The sequence below is a fragment of the Tachysurus fulvidraco genome, chromosome 11, assembly GCF_022655615.1.
Source record: "Tachysurus fulvidraco isolate hzauxx_2018 chromosome 11, HZAU_PFXX_2.0, whole genome shotgun sequence".
In the NCBI taxonomy this organism is placed as follows: domain Eukaryota; kingdom Metazoa; phylum Chordata; class Actinopteri; order Siluriformes; family Bagridae; genus Tachysurus; species Tachysurus fulvidraco.
Genome location: NC_062528.1, coordinates 9803674 through 9821646, shown reverse-complemented (window position 1 = coordinate 9821646; position 17973 = coordinate 9803674). Strand labels below are relative to the sequence as shown.

The 17973-nt window shown below is 40.9% G+C and overlaps 1 protein-coding gene across 3 annotated transcripts; it reads left to right on the top strand.

Annotated features, from left to right (window-relative positions):
- The first annotated feature begins 166 nt into the window (after positions 1 to 166).
- cluha (clustered mitochondria (cluA/CLU1) homolog a) lies at positions 167 to 17108 on the top strand. Of its 3 annotated transcripts, none has more exons than XM_027147832.2 (27): positions 167 to 490; positions 4919 to 5112; positions 5198 to 5369; positions 5473 to 5616; positions 5705 to 5832; positions 6260 to 6414; positions 6563 to 6688; positions 7243 to 7390; positions 7496 to 7588; positions 7664 to 7944; positions 8103 to 8516; positions 8945 to 9282; positions 9957 to 10058; positions 10146 to 10246; positions 10519 to 10671; positions 10760 to 10822; positions 10905 to 11149; positions 11354 to 11438; positions 11523 to 11676; positions 12105 to 12244; positions 12325 to 12405; positions 12509 to 12634; positions 12823 to 12944; positions 13026 to 13119; positions 13222 to 13356; positions 13472 to 13545; positions 14198 to 17108. In XM_027147832.2, the coding sequence occupies exons 1-27, from the start codon at positions 382 to 384 to the stop codon at positions 14325 to 14327; spliced, it is 4107 nt and encodes a 1368-aa protein (XP_027003633.1). In that variant the 5' UTR covers positions 167 to 381; the 3' UTR covers positions 14328 to 17108. The 3 variants fall into 3 exon arrangements, with proteins under 3 accessions (XP_027003633.1, XP_027003632.1, XP_027003634.1); XM_027147831.2 differs by having other exon boundaries at positions 8945 to 9369; XM_027147833.2 differs by lacking the exon at positions 167 to 490 and adding an exon at positions 1400 to 1518 and having other exon boundaries at positions 8945 to 9369.
- Positions 17109 to 17973: the final 865 nt, after the last annotated feature.

Here is a 17973-nt window from a genome sequence, read left to right as displayed (position 1 = left end):
AGAGCGCTTTCGGGATCCTCAAAGGCACTTGACATGACTCAAATGTCATCTTCTGTCAACTTTACTCCACTTTAACCAGAACCTACATTTGTGCCTTTGAGACATGAAATGTCCCGTTACGCTCGCCGTAGCTGGGCTGTAAGAGGCGGGACCAACACAAAGGCAGAGAGGTCAAGAGGAGGAGAAAACACGTGGGTTCGGCTCGTGTCCTGAGATCCGTCCTTCTGCCTTCTAATGTGAACTTGTTTTTGTGCTATTGATGCGTCTGCATGTATCTAGCTCACCTCGCTGACCGGACAACACCGTTAAACTGTACACATTTGCGCATCTGACGGGTTTCTGTTGCTCTGAAAGCTGTTTTATTTTGGTGTAAATCACATCATGGTGAGCAAAACGGACGAGATGCCGGCAGCATCAGTTCCGAACTGCACCTCGGTGGAGCTCGATCAGGAGACCAACAAGAAGCAGCTGAAGGAAAGCTGTCCATGCGGTAAGTGACTCTCTCAGCCTGTGTATCCTGTGAGATGGAGCTGGCTTTAGACAGCTAACTATGTGATCATGGGATCCAGTACTCCTGGGTTTAAAGTCTGCCATGTCCGAATCAGACCAGAGATGTTTACACTGAAACCACAGGCTACATGTGTGACTTCAGCCACCTTAGCTAGGATAGCTTGCTGATTCTAAATGTGACCCAGAACATGTAAAATGACAAGAAACGTGGACGGAGCCTTCAGACAATTAGGTGTATGTGTAGAGTGTCAAGTCAAGACGACACACACAGTGCGTGTGTATGTGTGGAGTGGTGTGTGTGTGTGTTGTTGTTCTCTCAGGGATGTTAATATCACAGTCACTGTCAGGATCATGTCAGACTGAGATGTTCCTTATACAGATGAGTGTGTCAGTGTAAGGTGAGGTGTGATAATAAACCAGCAGCATGTGTCAGATCACTGATCCTGGATCAGGAAGCTAACAGCTCTCTGATATCCGTTAGCGTTGTCGCTCCACTGTGTATAAGTCTTCCCTTTGATTAAACCCTAATGTATTCGTCGGCTTCCTTTATATAAACATACTCACACCGCCGGTTATCATGTCTGGAAGCTTAGTGATATTTGGTAACAGAGACGTCAAGCCTCGCCGCACGTGTTCAGTAACAGCGTGCAGCGGCGAATGGACTGAAGGTCACCTTCATCGGAACGGACCAACGCGAGTCAAACACACGGGGGTGTTTGTACTGGCGCTTTCGTGTGAACTGGATATTCACAGGGCTTTAACGCTTCAGAGAATATTTGTACGTAGAGGAATGATATTTCTGGACATAACTTGGTTGTGATTTATGAGGTCACGTTTATCGGGTTTATTCCGCAGACTTCATTCTCCACTCGTCTCCTCCCCTGTACATTTAAAAGTATTACGCGCCCTGAACGGGAAGCGGAAGTTGCCGCCGCACATGGAAAGTCGTGGTGCTTGTATGCCGATAGAAGGTTATTGCTACCTGTTCGTTATAGAGCGTTCCTATAGGTAAGTGCTGTGGGGGTGGGGTTTTTTTTTTTTCTTTTTTTTTTTTTTTTTTTAAAAACCTATTACATTGTCAAGATCAACGTGACAGAAATGCTCGAACTCGCACATTGCATATGTTTGATCGCAAGTTTGGTTGATACCAAGTTGTACAACTCGGAGTTGGCTAGCAAACGCATTCAGTGTCATTTACCAAGGACCTTGGAGTAGCTCTGTGGTCGTTAGAGCTCGAATGGAGGCAAGTGTGATCAGGCTGATTCAGGCTCTGTTGGACAGGAGGACAATGATCAGGTTGATCACATCAGTCTGTGCAGATAAACTGCATCAGCAGCTCAGGTTCTGACCTTTTTACTTGTGCCTGAGGTTTGCAGGACGGTTATATCAACACCGGACACTGCTTAAGATCTGGCAGCATGTCTGTCAGACAGACAGACAGGCTTTGTGTGTAGGTGAGTGGGCCATTTTGACAGCCTGTCTGTGTGACTCCAGCTTAAACACAGCTCTTCCATGCCATGGCTTCTTTAAGCACCCTTTCATGCTCAGTGCATCTGACTGATCCTGCTGTTATCTTGTGACCTGGCTGTCATGTTTTATGCTGTTGGTGGACTGTTGGCGGACGAGTCCTGATATTTCTACGTTACGACTTTTGTAAACCGACGTTTGTCCTTTGTTGTTCAGAGCGTAACTTGGTTAAGGTGTTGGGATACCAATCGGAAGGTTGTGTGTTCGATTCCTACGTCCACCAAGCTGCCACTGCTGGGCCCCTGAGCAAGGCCCTTAACCCTCAATTGCTCAGTTGTATAAAATGAGATGTGTGTGTGTATATGTGTATGTGTATATATATATATATATATATATATATATATATATATATATATATATATATATATAAAGTCACTCTGGATAAGGGCGTCTGCTAAATGCTGTAAATGTAACTCGGGCGCTGTTTCCTGAGCTTTATGGCACTAGGGGTCTGATGAGGTTAACGATTTGTTCCCAAACTCTAGAAGTTGGCATGACGTTGGAACAAAGCATCACATTAAGAAATTAGAAATTAGTTTTTGCCACACTTGTTTTGCAGTCTTTATTTTGTTCAAATTTTTCACAAAAAACCCCCACATTTTTTTCTTTTTGTCCTGCCTGAATATAGTGTGTTTATTGAAGTGCATAAGGCACATATGGAAGCTGCTTTTGCTTGTAGAAAACCTGCACAGTGGTCTCTCTCGAGTCTCTTTGAATGATTCACCAACAATGACTGACCTGCTTGTTTTAAGATAACACTGAAAAGGCTACTTAAGATTCTCCTCAGCAGCTAATCGTGCCTAAGACTGAGAAGTAGTTGTGAAGAGAATTTCAATAATTTGTGTAAATAAGATGGAGTTTATGCACAAATGCTTAGGATCACATTTCCTGCTGTGTGAGGAAAGAGTGTTTTGGGATTTTGTTATCTTCAGGAAAATGAAGGAGAATAGACCCAAGCAATAAAACTTCTTGTCAGTTCAAACTGATTGTATTGTGGTGCTCATGCAAAAAAAGGGTTATTGGTCAGGAGAGAAGAGGGTGCAGGGCGGATGGACTTCACTCAGAAGGGCACAGGGATTGTCATTGTGGTTGTGCAATGTAGAGATGAACTTACCCCATACACACTTTGCACTATTTTATTAGTCAAATAGGCCTCTTTTGCAATTTGTACGATTGGGGATTGGGTTACTAATAATGCTGCAGGCTCTTTTAAATACCTCAAAGCAGTTTAATGATAGCAGATTTTGTTTTAAAGCAAATCTGTTTTTCAAACACACACACACACACACACACACACACACACACACACACACACACACACACACACACACACACGTTTAGTTATATATATATATATATATATATATATATATATATATATATATATATATATATATATATATATATATATATATATATATATAAATTTCTTTGTGATTATAATGTGTCAAAATGTGAAAAGGTGCAGTGGGTGTAACTGCACCTTTTCACATTTTGACACATTATAACCACAAAGAAATTTATTTGATTGGGATTTTATGAAATGGACCCAAAGAAAGTGGCACATACTGTAATAGTGAATTGGAATGAATATATATATATGTTATATATAAAATAGTATATCTGGTTTATACCCTGTGTGTAACAGGATGCCTAATGTTGTTGCTAGAGCCCTGACCCCATGACTGGTTACCTTGAAGGCAGTCAAGGACAAGTTGTATTTGTCTGAAAGCAAACACTGGGTCTTCTCTGGCCCTGGCTGTGTTCTGACAAAAGCAGCTGTGGTGTAGTAGGGTGTTTGATAAAGTGTAATTTATCCTCCAGCCTTGAGGCTGCAGTTAAGTCCGTGTACGATGAACGTGCAAGTTCTTTGTGAGATGAACCTGAACAGATTCAGAGTGCTGGGAATGGAGAGTGTTATTCCAGCACTGGCATGGATATAGTCAGCTGTTGAGTTTGACTAGAATGAGCAGCTGTTGCTGTTTTTAAAGAAAACTCTTTGAACAGCTTTGTTGAGCTCTGTGGGGGCTGAACTGTGGGGACAACGCGTGTGATTACAACTGATGTGTGAATAATTCTTCCTGTTTACTGATTGACTTCAAGTAGGATTTAGAGATCGCACAGCTGCTAGTAAGACAGTCAATGTTGGACGTTAATGACATTAATTCCAAGCTTCTTACTTGACTTAGCTTTCGAGGAATCCAAAGGTAAGTGCGTGTGTGTTTTAACTCAACAATGAGTTATACTTTTAACCCAAAGGAGGGGTTACACATTGGGAAGTTTGATCTACATATTTTAGCTACTCCAGTCTTATAATTGGTAATGTGTCATGTGGAGTAGGAAGCACATTGTAAACACAGGACTACCTGTAGGAGGTGGAAATGTAACACAATTCACATGAATATGAATGTACTCTGGTGTCCACTTGATGTGCACGTGGCATGGGAGCGTTGTGGGATGCAGAAGAGGTGAAGAGACTTAAGAATTAAGTGAATCTGAAACCGTGGGGCCAGAAACCATAACATTCTGCCTCAGATCACAGTCAGCATGAACAAGAAAATCCAGCTAAGGAACAAGTTGCTCAGCTGATATCCAGCCTACTGTCTTAAACATAACGTTAGCGATATCTCCTGTATTGTTGGCTGTTTCCATGTAATTAATGCTTGCCTGTTTGTCTAGACAATCAATTTCAGCCTTTAACTGGATTTTCTACTAGTGACTACATAATTAATAGTTTAGTGTAGGTTTTGCTTGCTATCTACCAAGCAGTGAAAGGCATATGTAGGTGCTGTTTACATTTCCACTAAACAAACGCATTTATTTTCTGAGACCTTCTGAATGGTTAAAATTGGCCCAAATGACCTGAAACTTTTCTCCACAGCACACGGTGCAGCTACAGCAGTAATGAATGGTGACGTAGGACATGACCAGACTGAGGAGGCCGAGTCCAAGCAGGATGGCAGCACTGATCCTGATGCTGGTGATGACTCCAACGAACAGGAGGTGATTGTGATTCAGGACACTGGCTTCACTGTGAAGATTCAGGCACCAGGAATCGAGCCCTTTGACCTGCAGGTACATCAGTTCTGTTCCTGCTTTTGAATACAGAGATATGAGAAGAAGAGTTTCTTTATTCAAAACAATACTCTTTCCTACGCAGGTGTCTCCACAGGAAATGGTGCAGGAGATCCACCAAGTGCTTATGGACCGTGAAGACACTTGCCATCGCACTTGTTTTTCTCTGCAGCTCGACGGCAACGTGCTGGACAACTTTGCCGAGTTAAAGTCCATCGAGGGCCTTCAAGAAGGATCCGTGCTCAAAGTGGTAGAAGGTATGCTTCATAAAGCAGAGCTGTTTTTAATCAATTGGTTGAAATTGTTATAGTTTTTAGAGGGTTTTTTTTTATGTATCTGTCCTTCACTTTTACATTTCAGAGCCTTATACAGTGCGCGAAGCTCGTATTCATGTCCGTCATATAAGAGACCTGTTAAAGAGCCTGGATCCCTCTGATGCTTACAATGGAGTAGACTGCAACTCTCTGTCCTTCCTCAGCATCTTCACAGATGGAGACCTTGGAGGTGTGTAACAGTTCAGTCACTTGCCAGCAGAAACAGCTGCATCCTGATCTGCTTTGATTTCATGTCCATTACATTCTCACACCTACAGATAGTGGCAGACGTAAAAAGAAGGGCAGTGAGCTTGAACAGATCGACTGTACTCCTCCTGAACACATCCTGCCTGGTAGTAAAGAGCGCCCCCTGGTGCCCCTCCAGCCACAGAACAAAGACTGGAAGGTAAGCATCTCCCTCATCTCACAGCAGCAAGTGACAAACTGACTGTAATTTTCTACATATGAGCGTGACACAGAACCACATGTTCAGTGACGTGTTCCAGTTCATCCCGAAGGTGTTCATTGGGGTTGAGTTATGGCTCTGTGCAGGACACTCAAGTTCTTGCACTAAATAGCATAATATTTCTTTACACATCTCACTTTGTAAACAAGGGCATTGTCATGATGTAACATGTTTTGGACCTCTTCATTCCAGTGAAGGTAAATTGCAATGCTACAGCATTCAGAGACATCCTGTATGAATGTGTACTTCTAACTATGTGGCTACAGTTTGGAAAAGAACCACATGAGTTTTCAATTTCCTGTTATTGTCTCACATGAAGATTTGTCTTTATTTAATATATTAATAGTAATAAATATTCTGTCTATAGCCACTTCAGTGCCTCAAGGTCCTCACAATGAGTGGCTGGAACCCGCCACCCGGCAACAGGAAAATGCACGGAGACCTTATGTATCTGTACGTTGTGACCGTAGAAGAGAGGAACATCAGCATCACTGCTTCCACGCGCGGATTCTACCTCAACCAGTGAGTACAGCTAGACCCTGCTGTAATTACTGTCATCCTCCAAGTGTGTCGTTTTTCTTTTTCTGTATTGTTTACCCTTGTCATATATTTATACCACCTATGGCCGTTTTGGTATGGCCTATAATTAATGTTTTTTTTTTTTGTTTAGGTCCACCACCTACAATTTCAACCCTAAGCCTGCCAATCCCAGCTTCCTGAGCCACTCTCTGGTGGAACTGCTGAGTCAGATCAGCCCAGCCTTTAAAAAGAACTTCACCTCCCTGCAGAAAAAAAGGTGAGGGCTTCATTTAATTATGCATGTTTCCAGCTAGTTCCAGGAATTATGAAGGAATAGTTCCAAGGCTATACTGAACTCAGACCATATTTTCCCTGAACATTTTTCACTGCACTGTAGGAAAGCAGTTGCACAAGCATTGTGGAAATATTTGCCTTTTCTTCCAGGTGTTATGCCTCTGATATAGCAGTTAAATACAGTTTAAGAGAGTCTGTCATTAGGTGAAGCTAATTTGACCTTCCATTAATTAGTATTGTTTGGTATAACCAGTACCCTGTAGTTCCTGGTATTCAAGCACCTAGTTTAAAATGCAAACTTAAAAAATGGCCCTGCAGTGAAATCAGTCATATCTGTAGATCTCTGAAAAACCCCAATAATCCAGAAAGTTTAGTGTAGTTCCTTAACCCCAATAATCCAGAAAGTTTAGTGTAGTTCCTTAACCACATATTCTTTGGTTGATGTACTACTTCCTGATTTTGATTTGCATTGTCTCAATCAGCATCCATCTTACTTGATGTAAATAAATAAAATATCTTGACATCATTGTGCCACAGAGTCCAAAGACATCCATTTGAGAGAATAGCCACACCGTTCCAGGTGTACAGCTGGACTGCACCCCAGATTGATCATGCCATGGATTGTGTGAGGGCTGAGGATGCCTACACCTCACGTTTGGGATACGAGGAACATATACCTGGCCAGGTAGGCTGTGCATTATTTTGTCCGTTTGTCTGTTGCATTATTATTTGGTATCAGAATGCTTTAGCGAGTGGCCTTCCTTTTAAACCTCCTCTGAATACACTGTAGACCAGGGACTGGAATGAAGAGCTGCAGACAACAAGAGAGCTCCCACGCAAGAACCTGCCAGAGCGTTTGCTGAGAGAGAGAGCCATTTTCAAGGTAAGCATACAAAGAATGAGATGAATTTTATGAGAGAAATCAAAGTAGCATAGGACTCAATCATAAACTTTTCAGGTACATAGTGACTTCGCCGCAGCAGCTACGCGTGGTGCCATGGCGGTAATTGATGGAAATGTGATGGCCATCAATCCTGGTGAAGAGACACGTATGCAGATGTTCATCTGGAACAACATCTTCTTTAGCTTGGGCTTTGATGTCCGTGATCACTACAAAGAACTGGGAGGAGATGCTGCAGCACACACCGCCCCCACCAATGACCTTAACGGAGTGAGAGCGTATGGTGCGGTGGATGTAGAGGGGCTGTACACTCTGGGCACTGTAGTTGTGGACTACAGGTAGATATGCACCACCATATTTGCTAATAATTACTTCATCCTTTATAATAACTTATGCTATTATTACTCTCACTGTTCTATTTTACTGTTTACCCCTTTTTTATATTTAAAAAGCAATCTTAATATTGTAGATAACTAATTATCTGAGCTTACCACAGGGGTTACCGTGTCACCGCACAGTCCATCATCCCCGGGATATTGGAGCGTGAACAAGAGCAGAGCGTCATCTATGGCTCTATTGATTTTGGAAAGACCGTTGTTTCCCACCCCAAGTACCTGGAGCTGCTTGAGAAGACGAGCAGGCCTCTGAAGGTCCAGCAGCATTCTGTTCTCAATGAAAAGGACACGGCTGTGGAGCTCTGCTCCTCTGTTGAGTGCAAGGGTATCATTGGCAACGACGGTCGTCACTACATCCTGGACCTTCTACGCACTTTTCCTCCAGATCTCAACTTCCTGCCTGTGGAAGGAGAGGCACTAAACCCCGAAAGCCAGAAGCAAGGCTTCCCTCGACCGCATCGTCACCGCCTGGCCTGTCTGCGCCAGGAACTCATTGAAGCCTTCGTAGAGCACAGGTACACACTGCAGCTCTGTTTAATGTATTTGACCATATTAATTTTATAGAAATATTTCTGTATTTCAGTCATCTGTCATTTTAAGGAACTTTTTTCCACTTTTCATGATCTAATGTCTCTAACCTGGCAATGAACCTTGAGCAATACCTCGTCCCAATGATGTATCATTGATGGTACAGTAAGAATGAGTTGGGGCAAAGCTTTATACACCTTCGTGCACATTCCATCCATGATTTCTTTTTTTTTTTTTTTTTTTTTAAGTCTATAATGGTATACTTGGTTCCTGCTTTTTCCTCTTAACACCAAACATGGATACAGAAAAGTTACTGCTTTGTAACTTTTTACATTACTGTTTACTGATTGCTGTCTGTGCTTTGTAATGATTACCTATTTACAAAGTAACAATGTTAACGTTCTGTGGGCAAAAGGTATCTCCTTTTCATGAAGATGGCAGCACTCCAGCTGATGCAGCACAAAGCAAACAAAGACGGCAAGACTGCAGCCTTGCCTGAGAACACTACAGCTGAAAGCAAGCCGGCATCTACGTCAGCTCCAGAAGCCTCTGAGAATGCTGCTGAAACTGCAACACCAGTCTCTGACTCAGCAACCGCTTGTGAATCCACGCAGACACCCGAGGCAGCCGATCACCAGCAGGCCACGGCTACAGAAAACTCTGCAGCGACAACTAATGGTATCGTCTCACTGGGTCCTGATGAACCCACGGGTCCAGAGAGACACAATGGAGGCTGTGAAAGTCCTCTGGAGGGTAAGGAGGCCCTTGAAACTATACCAGGATTAGCTCAGGCTAAAGAGCTGGCTGAATCCTTAGCAGCAGAAGATGGATCTGGGATTGGTACGTCATGCGAACAGTTGAACATGAGCTATGAGAAACAGGAGCACACAGTTAACAGAGATGCCGAGAAGCCAGTGCTTTCCTTGTGGTGCATATGCTTACTTTTAGCTTCTTCTTTGTCTGTCCTTGCACATCAAATTGCATTTCTAATTTCTTTTTTTAGTTCATTCAGAGCTTTGCTGACCTCTGTGTGTTTAATCAGCATCTCTGTTAGTGTGTGTGCTCCTGTTCCTGGTCAAGGCTCATTTCTGGAAAAATTTAGAGAATTGAATTAATAATAATGCCTGTTTCTCTTTCTCTTAAGTCACACACCTGCACTCACTCGCCAATGATTAATTCAAATTGATGAAAAATTGACTTACTGGTGTGAATTACTGATTGTTATTGAAGGGCCACGAAATTTTTACTCCTGCTAATCAGTCTGCCTAGTGTGTGCTAATCATTTGTTTAACAAACAAATTTATCCTTGTGGTTCTTTTATTCTCTAACTGCTGTGGGTGTGAATATAATTATAGCATTGCAGCATTTTATAGTTATAGTGAATTGTTTACCTTTTTAATTTTGTCTCGTCTGTGCACCGGATACAGACCCCAAAAGCCGAGAGGTCATCCTCAATGCGTGCAAAGCAGTGGGCTCCATCAGCAACACTTCCTTTGACATTCGCTTTAACCCAGATATCTTTTCACCAGGTATGAAAAATAAGCATTGTCTGAATCCCACTTTTTTTCCCCAAGTTGATATGAGCAGCTGTGATGATCTGTCTTCTTGTATTGAAGGAGTGCGTTTCCCAGAAGACAGTGTTGAAGACATTCAGAAGCAGAAGCAGCTTCTCAAAGATTCAGCAGCCTTCCTGGTGTCTTGTCAGATCCCATCTTTGGTGAGTGATGTTTACATGGAGTTATAGTGAAATGCTGGCTGTCACAGCCTCCACAGCTTCAGTGTACAGGGTTTCCTTTGAGTAGTCTTGCTAAAAACACATCCGCTGTGGATTGCATTCTATGTGTTCCCAGTGCTCCAGTCCAGTGCTTTCTGAACGTACTCCATCTCCTCCGTGATCCTGACCAGAATGAAGCTATCACTGATTAAAAGGGAAAAAATTAATGGAAATGATTGTTTTTTTTCTTCATTATTGTTATGCTTCTCCTGCAGATAAAGGACTGTTTAGAACATACTGCCCTGCCAATGGATGGAGCCACATTGACTGAGGCCCTCCATCAGCGTGGCATCAACGTGCGCTATCTGAGCAATGTGCTGGAGTTTGTGGATAAGATGCCTGCAAAACCACAGCTTGATCATTTCTATGTATGTAATACAAATCTTTCATTTTATATAATCTTTTTTTCTTCTTCTTGCCATTATCCCAATGCTAATCCATTTTTCCTTATTACAGAGAATAGGAATCACTGAGCTGATCACAAGATGCACCAAACATATCTTTAAGACCTACCTCCAAGTGAGTTTACAGTTTCCATAAACAGTTTTTTTAATGCATTTTGTTGCAAACACAAATGCTATTATATGCGTGTAAACTGTAGGGAGTCGAGCTTTCAGCCCTGTCTGCTGCAGTGAGCCACTTCCTGAACTGCTTCCTGAGCTCTTTCCCAGAGTCTGTGGCCCACCTGCCTGCGGATGAACTTGTCTCGCGCAAGAAAAACAAGAAGAGACGAAACAGAGTGCCTGGAGGAGGAGACAACACGGCCTGGGCTAGCCTGACACCCAGCGAACTATGGAAGAACATCGGTAATGAGGCTCGCACTTATTACCACTTCTCTCTACAATGGTGAGTACATTTTTTTTTTTTTTTTTAACCTTTTGACTATTTTTGTACAATACAAAAATAGTCATTATGTACCTTAGTTTGATTTTAATGTAAAGGGCCATGGTGCAGTTCACATCTGTAGCATGTTAGTGTGACAATTTGGTGGTGAACTGTAGGGGGAAAAAAAACGTACATAATCCAGATTTCTGTTAAATGTCATAACAGTGAGAATGTGGACCACGCAGTAGAGAAATACGGCCTGCAAAAGATCACCCTCCTGAGAGAAATCTCAATCAAAGCTGGCATCCAGGTAATGATTTTATTGATCTGCCTAGTGACCGTGTGGTACATGTTCAGGTCTGCAGTGAGGCATTGCTTTATTCTATCTCTGCAGATCCTGATAAAGGAGTACCACTTTGATAGTCGACACAAGCCAGCTTTCACAGAGGAAGACATCCTGAACATCTTCCCAGTCGTAAAGCATGTAAACCCTAAAGCCTCCGATGCCTTCCATTTCTTCCAGAGTGGTCAAGCCAAAGTCCAGCAGGGTAAAGTGACTGATCGTCAAAATGTTTTTTTTTTTTTAAATGCAGGAGAATACAGAAAGTAATACGAGTTAATGGTATAATATATTATGCTGGAATAAACTGCACTTCTGAAGGACTTTTACTTGTTTTCATAGTAAAAGCAGCAAAACCTTTGAGGTTGAGACTAGCCTGGTTGATGTATGATGTGGTACTGGGGCCTGATTCATTCATAACTTACTTTACTCAATTAAATTTAATACAATTTCAATTGTGTAGACTTTTTAACAATAGTAGCTTTACAGAAGTTCAGAAATAAATATCAAATTTACCATAAACCTTTAGGCAATCTGTGTGAGACAAGCAGCATGAATGCTACAATCTAGACACTGAACATCTGGTTTGCATGTCTCCAACCTTAGCGTTATGCCTCATGTCCCCTGCATCTTTAGGTTTCCTGAAGGAAGGATGTGAGTTAATTAACGAGGCCTTGAACCTTTTCAACAATGTGTATGGGGCCATGCACGTGGAGATTTGTGCCTGTCTGCGCCTCCTGGCTCGTCTCAATTACATCATGGGAGACCACCCTGAGGTTCATTCACACACGTATTTCGTATTCTGTTCCACACAAAGCTTAGAATTTTTCCTCATAGTGAATGTCTTAATTTTCAGGCGCTCAGTAACCAGCAGAAAGCTGTGCTGATGAGTGAGAGAGTACTGGGCATTGAGCATCCTAACACCATTCAAGAATATGTGAGTGTCCAGATAAAAACTAGTCACACGTCACTTCTAATAAAGTATTTGCCCTTGAATTGTTGATGCATTTAGATTTGAGTGACCTTTGCATTTGTTACAGATGCACTTGGCTCTGTACTGCTTTGCTAATGGCCAGCTGTCCACTGCACTGAAGCTGCTGTACCGTGCCCGCTATCTCATGCTGTTGGTGTGTGGAGAGGACCATCCCGAGATGGCTCTGCTAGATGTAAGATATAGAGTATCAATAAATGCTTTCTTTGTGTTAGTAATGTACATTTTATATTTATATTTATAACCACATTTTGAGTTTCTTCCAGGTTGTCTTGGATTCTTCTGGTCTTATAGGACTTTTTCATCTGCCAAGAGTATAATGCTTCATTAAAAGCCCCTGTTTGTTTCCTCTTGCTGTAACAGAGCAATATTGGTCTGGTGCTACATGGAGTGATGGAGTATGACCTCTCACTACGCTTCCTAGAAAATGCCTTGGCCGTCAACTCCAAATACCATGGACCCCGATCCCTTAAAGTTGCTCTCAGGTATGATTATTGACTATATAACTACTAAACTGGAACATGGTTTTAGTCCTCACTGATCTCCTCTCTCGTGTTTCTGTGCAGTCATCACCTTGTGGCCCGGGTGTATGAGAGCAAGGCTGAATTCCGCTCAGCTCTGCAGCACGAGAAGGAGGGCTACACCATTTACAAGAACCAGGTACAGTTAAGTTAATGATTGTTAATTAAGCCACTAAAAAGTGAATCTACTTAGGCTGTTTGGTGAACCAAATGAGAAATATGACCCTGATCTTCTTGTCAGGTTGGTGAAGCTCATGAAAAGACCAAGGAGAGTTCAGAGTACCTGAAGTACCTCACACAGCAGGCTGTGGCCCTACAGAGAACCATGAATGAGATCTACAAAAATGGCTCAAGTGCCAGCATCATGCCTCTTAAAGTAAGTTTATCATTTCTTCAGTGTTCAAACACTGTTGTACAGATTTTAGGAAGTTAGATGTATGTCGATAGTAATACAAAACAAATTTGTTTTCGTTTTTTTTGTGTGTGCGCAGTTTACAGCTCCAAGCATGGCCAGTGTCTTGGAGCAGCTCAACATTATTAATGGCATCATCTTTATTCCTCTCAGGTAATTTCAACCAGGCATGAAGCAGTACTTGCTTATATTGTGTACAGTTCCATAAATATATTAACAAGTGCAAAATCTGAGTTCTCATGTAAAGATTAATTTAAAGGTGAAGACTTTCAGCAGGCTTATGACATTTAACATACGACATGTAACATGCAGTAAATAGACATCTATTTTAATCAGCAATGATTTCACTATAAAATGATTGTTAGATGTGCCTAGTGCCTAATAGAACACACGTTTGCTCATTCTGTGCTTTATTTCATGTAAATATTAAGCTTAAGTGGGGAAAAAATAAGCATTCATATCCTACTCTGTTAAAAGATGTTGTGCAGCCAGTAGGAGCATAGTGAAGGGTTTGTACAGTAGTGAAGCTCAAAGATCACAAGAAGTACTGCACAGCTCCTACATTGATCTGTTTGAGCTTGAAGAAGCTGAAACCTGGAAAGAACTGAGCATATTAAAAGGCAATCGATTACCAAGCGCACGAAAAGGAAAAAAGTCAGTAATAATGATCTCTTTAAAAGAAGTGTGTGAGTACATCATCCATTAGATGTGATTTTCAGCATGGGTTTTTGGGGGGAGAAAAAAATCAAGTTGCCTGATGATATTTCCTGCATTAATTAACTAACAAATACCTGTGTCCTTGTAGCCAAAAGGACCTGGAGACCCTGAAGGCAGAAGTCCAACGCCGGCAACAACTACAAGACTCTGGGAAGAAGGAGGAATATCAGGAGAATGGTCAGCTTGCACTGGAGGACAATCTTCCCATCGATGATTAATCTTGCACGCTGTACCCTGTAGCAGGGAAGGCCATTGATGCAACGGTCATCTGCTTGAACCCGTAGAACTGAGAATTAAGTGTAATTTAAATGAGTATATTAAAGCGGAGGGAAAAGACAGGGAAACGTACAGCAATCGGTACAGTCAAGAAAAGCACGGAACCAGTGTTGCAGGCAGGCAGGGGCCCAGACTTGAGGCTCTCTTATGGTTACTGTTTTCCTGCCATTTTGTCTGAAGCTGGTGACCAAGAATGACCATGACGTTGTATGCTAGAGCCTTATCCACCCATCCATCCACCCATCCATCCATCCTTTTTCACATCTCACTATCCTTCTATCGAGCCGAGCCCTCTTCTCGTTTTATGTGTTTAGGAGTCCAAACCGAACTCAGGTGACTTCTATACCGCTCAATATGCGAGTGGAAGCAAAATTCAAAAAGATGCACAAGAAATTAGATGGAGGCTTCAGAATGTATACGCTATGGTCTAGTTTTCAAGACCATTTACAAATAATTATCCCATCATGTCCTGTACTGTTAACATACCAAGTGGTGGCTGCTGAGTGTTCACGACGTTACAGATGTGTTCTCACCTAAAATGTTCAGATTGATCACAGATGTTCTGTAAAAAGTTTGATTTTTTTTCTTCTTCTTTCCATTTTTGTGGTAGTAAGTTTGGGGGAATTAAAGCCATTTTATATCCTTCATCAAACCATTTAATTTAAGCTTTGTCGGTTTTATAGATATATTCAAAGATGTGTGTCTGTGAGGTGTGACAAACTTGATTAATGTTAATTGAAATGCAGGTTCAAAGGGTCCAGTTTAAATATGACCATTTGAATCTTTCTGTCTCTCTCTCCGTGTGTTTGTGTGTGTGTGTGTATGTTGGTTTAACTAGTGCAGATGTCTTGAGAGGATGACTCTACAGATACTACTGCTGCTGTGACAAAATCATTCTAATCATTTTTCTACATACACTTATCATAGGATGACTAGTGCAAACTTGAATAATGGGTGAACATGCAGTATTTGGCACTTTAGCATGTTGAATATAACCTTTTCATGTAGTGTTTCTGAAAGGCTGGACTTCTTTTGACTCTGACGTACCAGTTTTTGAGACACTTTTCATTCATTTCCAGCAGAACAGGACCCTTTCATGTATTACATTTTCCCTTCACCAGTATATAGCGCACTTTTTCAAAACTAGCACCAGAAATAGATGAGAGGCTGCTTTTGTGTAATGTACCAAAAAAAAAAGAAAGGAGGACGAACACCGTGCTTGCCTGTATAAATGCTGTGTGGATCTACCTTCCAAATGCCAAACTTGTTGCTGTGATAAATGTACAAGTTTAAAGCAATAGAAATGCTGGAACTGGCCCTCTATGTGCTGCTGTAGTCTGCACTTAAAGGGAATTCAGATTGTTAAGCTGATTTTGTGAGATTATTATTTTTTTCCTTCTTCTCATGAAAATGTTGTCTTTTTCTAAGAACAGGGAAAGATGTTTTATTGCTTCTGAACAAAAACAGAGCAAATCACCCTGTAAATGTGTGAGATTTGTGTCTGTTTATGCTTTTGTATTGGAACCAGGCTGGTATGTGTTCTGTCCTTCAATGCTTTCCAGAGGGTTAAAATCTTGATTATGCTCATTGTGTTCCTTTTTGTTGTTGCTTTTAGCCTTTGTTTGCTTACTGATGGCTTACAAAGGTGTCACCTTGTATACTGGGCTTGTCTCAGGCTGCAGTATTCTTAGTAGCCACTAAGGTGTGTTCTACTCTAACAAAGGCTCTTTGCGCTCAACTTGCAACTGACAATAAATGCAGTTTAGAATAAACACAAAGCATCATTACTAATTTAAACTCTGTGAATGCAATTGCTTTCAAGTAGAAGTTCATTAGGCTTGATTAAAATCGATTAGAGTCCAATATTTGTAAATGACTGGAATATTTAACACGATTATTGTATATCCCTCTATAATGACTAAAATGTTTGTAAATATAATTGTCATTGGATGTATGCAAAAAATGGTGGTTAGTTCTAATCTAATTGAACTTTTTTTTTTTTCATTTCATAGAAGAGAATTAGTGCAATAGAAAGCAAATTGTCAACTACATATCTAGGTCTTTTGAGTTCTTATTTTTTACATTAAGAGGATGCAATGCAGTTTACAAAGATGCTTACAGTTTTTAAATGGAATTTGTCTTTTTAGGTTTGCTACTGAGTGTTTGATGTTCACAAATGTGACTGTGTGAAAATTTGCATTTAAAAAAAGAAATCTAATTATTTAAAAACCAGAAGATCCACAGATTTTGAATCTGGTGAACACCTAATTGCAGCACACGCCACTCATTTTGAGAATGTTCTACAGTCATTCGGTCAGCATAATACAATTGCATAATACAAATACTTAAAGCCTTTGTAATCCCATCATTCCAGATGTAGCATTCAGATATTTGCTTGTATGTATATGATCTGATATTATCTCTAATCTCAAATATTAAATCTAAAAAAAAAAAATCAGCAGTCACTGAAAAGGTCATCAGTGCTAATTTAAAGACCACAGTGTTTAAGTTCACCGCAACGTCACCTGTCTAAATCACTCAGAACTGAACCTCTTTCCCTCTTTTTGGATCGATAACCTTTCAAATCCGTCCAGTCCATTGTGTGTCTGAATTTTTCATTTTTGCTGTGAAATCTGTCTGTTGTGCTCCATAAATAATAATCTAATTATTTTTGATCAGAGTATGCTTTTGTATGAAAAGAAATAAAGGAACTAGCAAATTTAGAGTGGTTTCTGTGAGGTTTAACAGTCTACTTTTGTTGACCCTTTAAACATCATGCACAGGTCTAAAAGTACAGGCATTCTCCAGATATTGCATGCAAAGTGTTCTGCTCATCATGTACCGATGTAGGCTTCTTATAATTTACTTTACATATATGGCATTTAGCAGACGCCCTTATCCAGAGCGACTTACATTCTCATTTTTGTACAACTGAGCGTTAAGGGCCTTGCTCAGGGGCCAAACAGTGGCACCTGGGATCAAACTCACAACCTTCCAATTGGTAGCCCAACACCTTAACCGCTAGGCTACCACATGCCAAATTATACTTGTATAATCTGCACAAGTCAACCTTAAAAATCATTTGCTTAACTTTATAGCGTGTGTATAGATATTTTATTTATCCCTACAAAACCACAAATGTACTATTTATGTCACCTTTAACCTTTAAAGACTTCTCTCTAAATTGTCTGTAGTGTACTGAGTGAGTGTGTGATGATGCCATATGATGTGTTGAACCACACCCAGGGTGTTCCACCTCCATCCTCCATGTGTAGGATGAGCAGTACAGGTAGATAACATTAAATAACAGTAATGTAAAAATGCAAAACAGTACCACTAACAGACTGACAACACACATGGCTTAGTTTAGACCTCTTCATCTAAACCCAAGCTTCTCTACCACTATTCATGAAAATTATATATATATATTGTCTTCCTTGATAAATATATATATATATATATATATATATATATATATATATATTTATCAAGGAAGACAATACAAGACAGTTTACATGACAATTTCTATCACTAACATGTCTGCATCAGGTTTAAACTTGCCATTAATAAGAAACCCACACTGGTGAC

What these genes read in the sequence shown, in the direction of transcription:
- cluha (XM_027147831.2), top strand. Translation starts at nt 382, where the DNA reads ATGGTGAGCAAAACGGACGAGATGCCGGCAGCATCAGTTCCGAACTGC. An exon ending in GAAGCCTTCGTAGAGCACAG is followed by an intron (nt 8,517 to 8,944) that starts GTACACACTGCA and finishes TGTGGGCAAAAG; the next exon opens with GTATCTCCTTTTCATGAAGA. An exon ending in TCTTTAAGACCTACCTCCAA is followed by an intron (nt 10,823 to 10,904) that starts GTGAGTTTACAG and finishes TGTAAACTGTAG; the next exon opens with GGAGTCGAGCTTTCAGCCCT.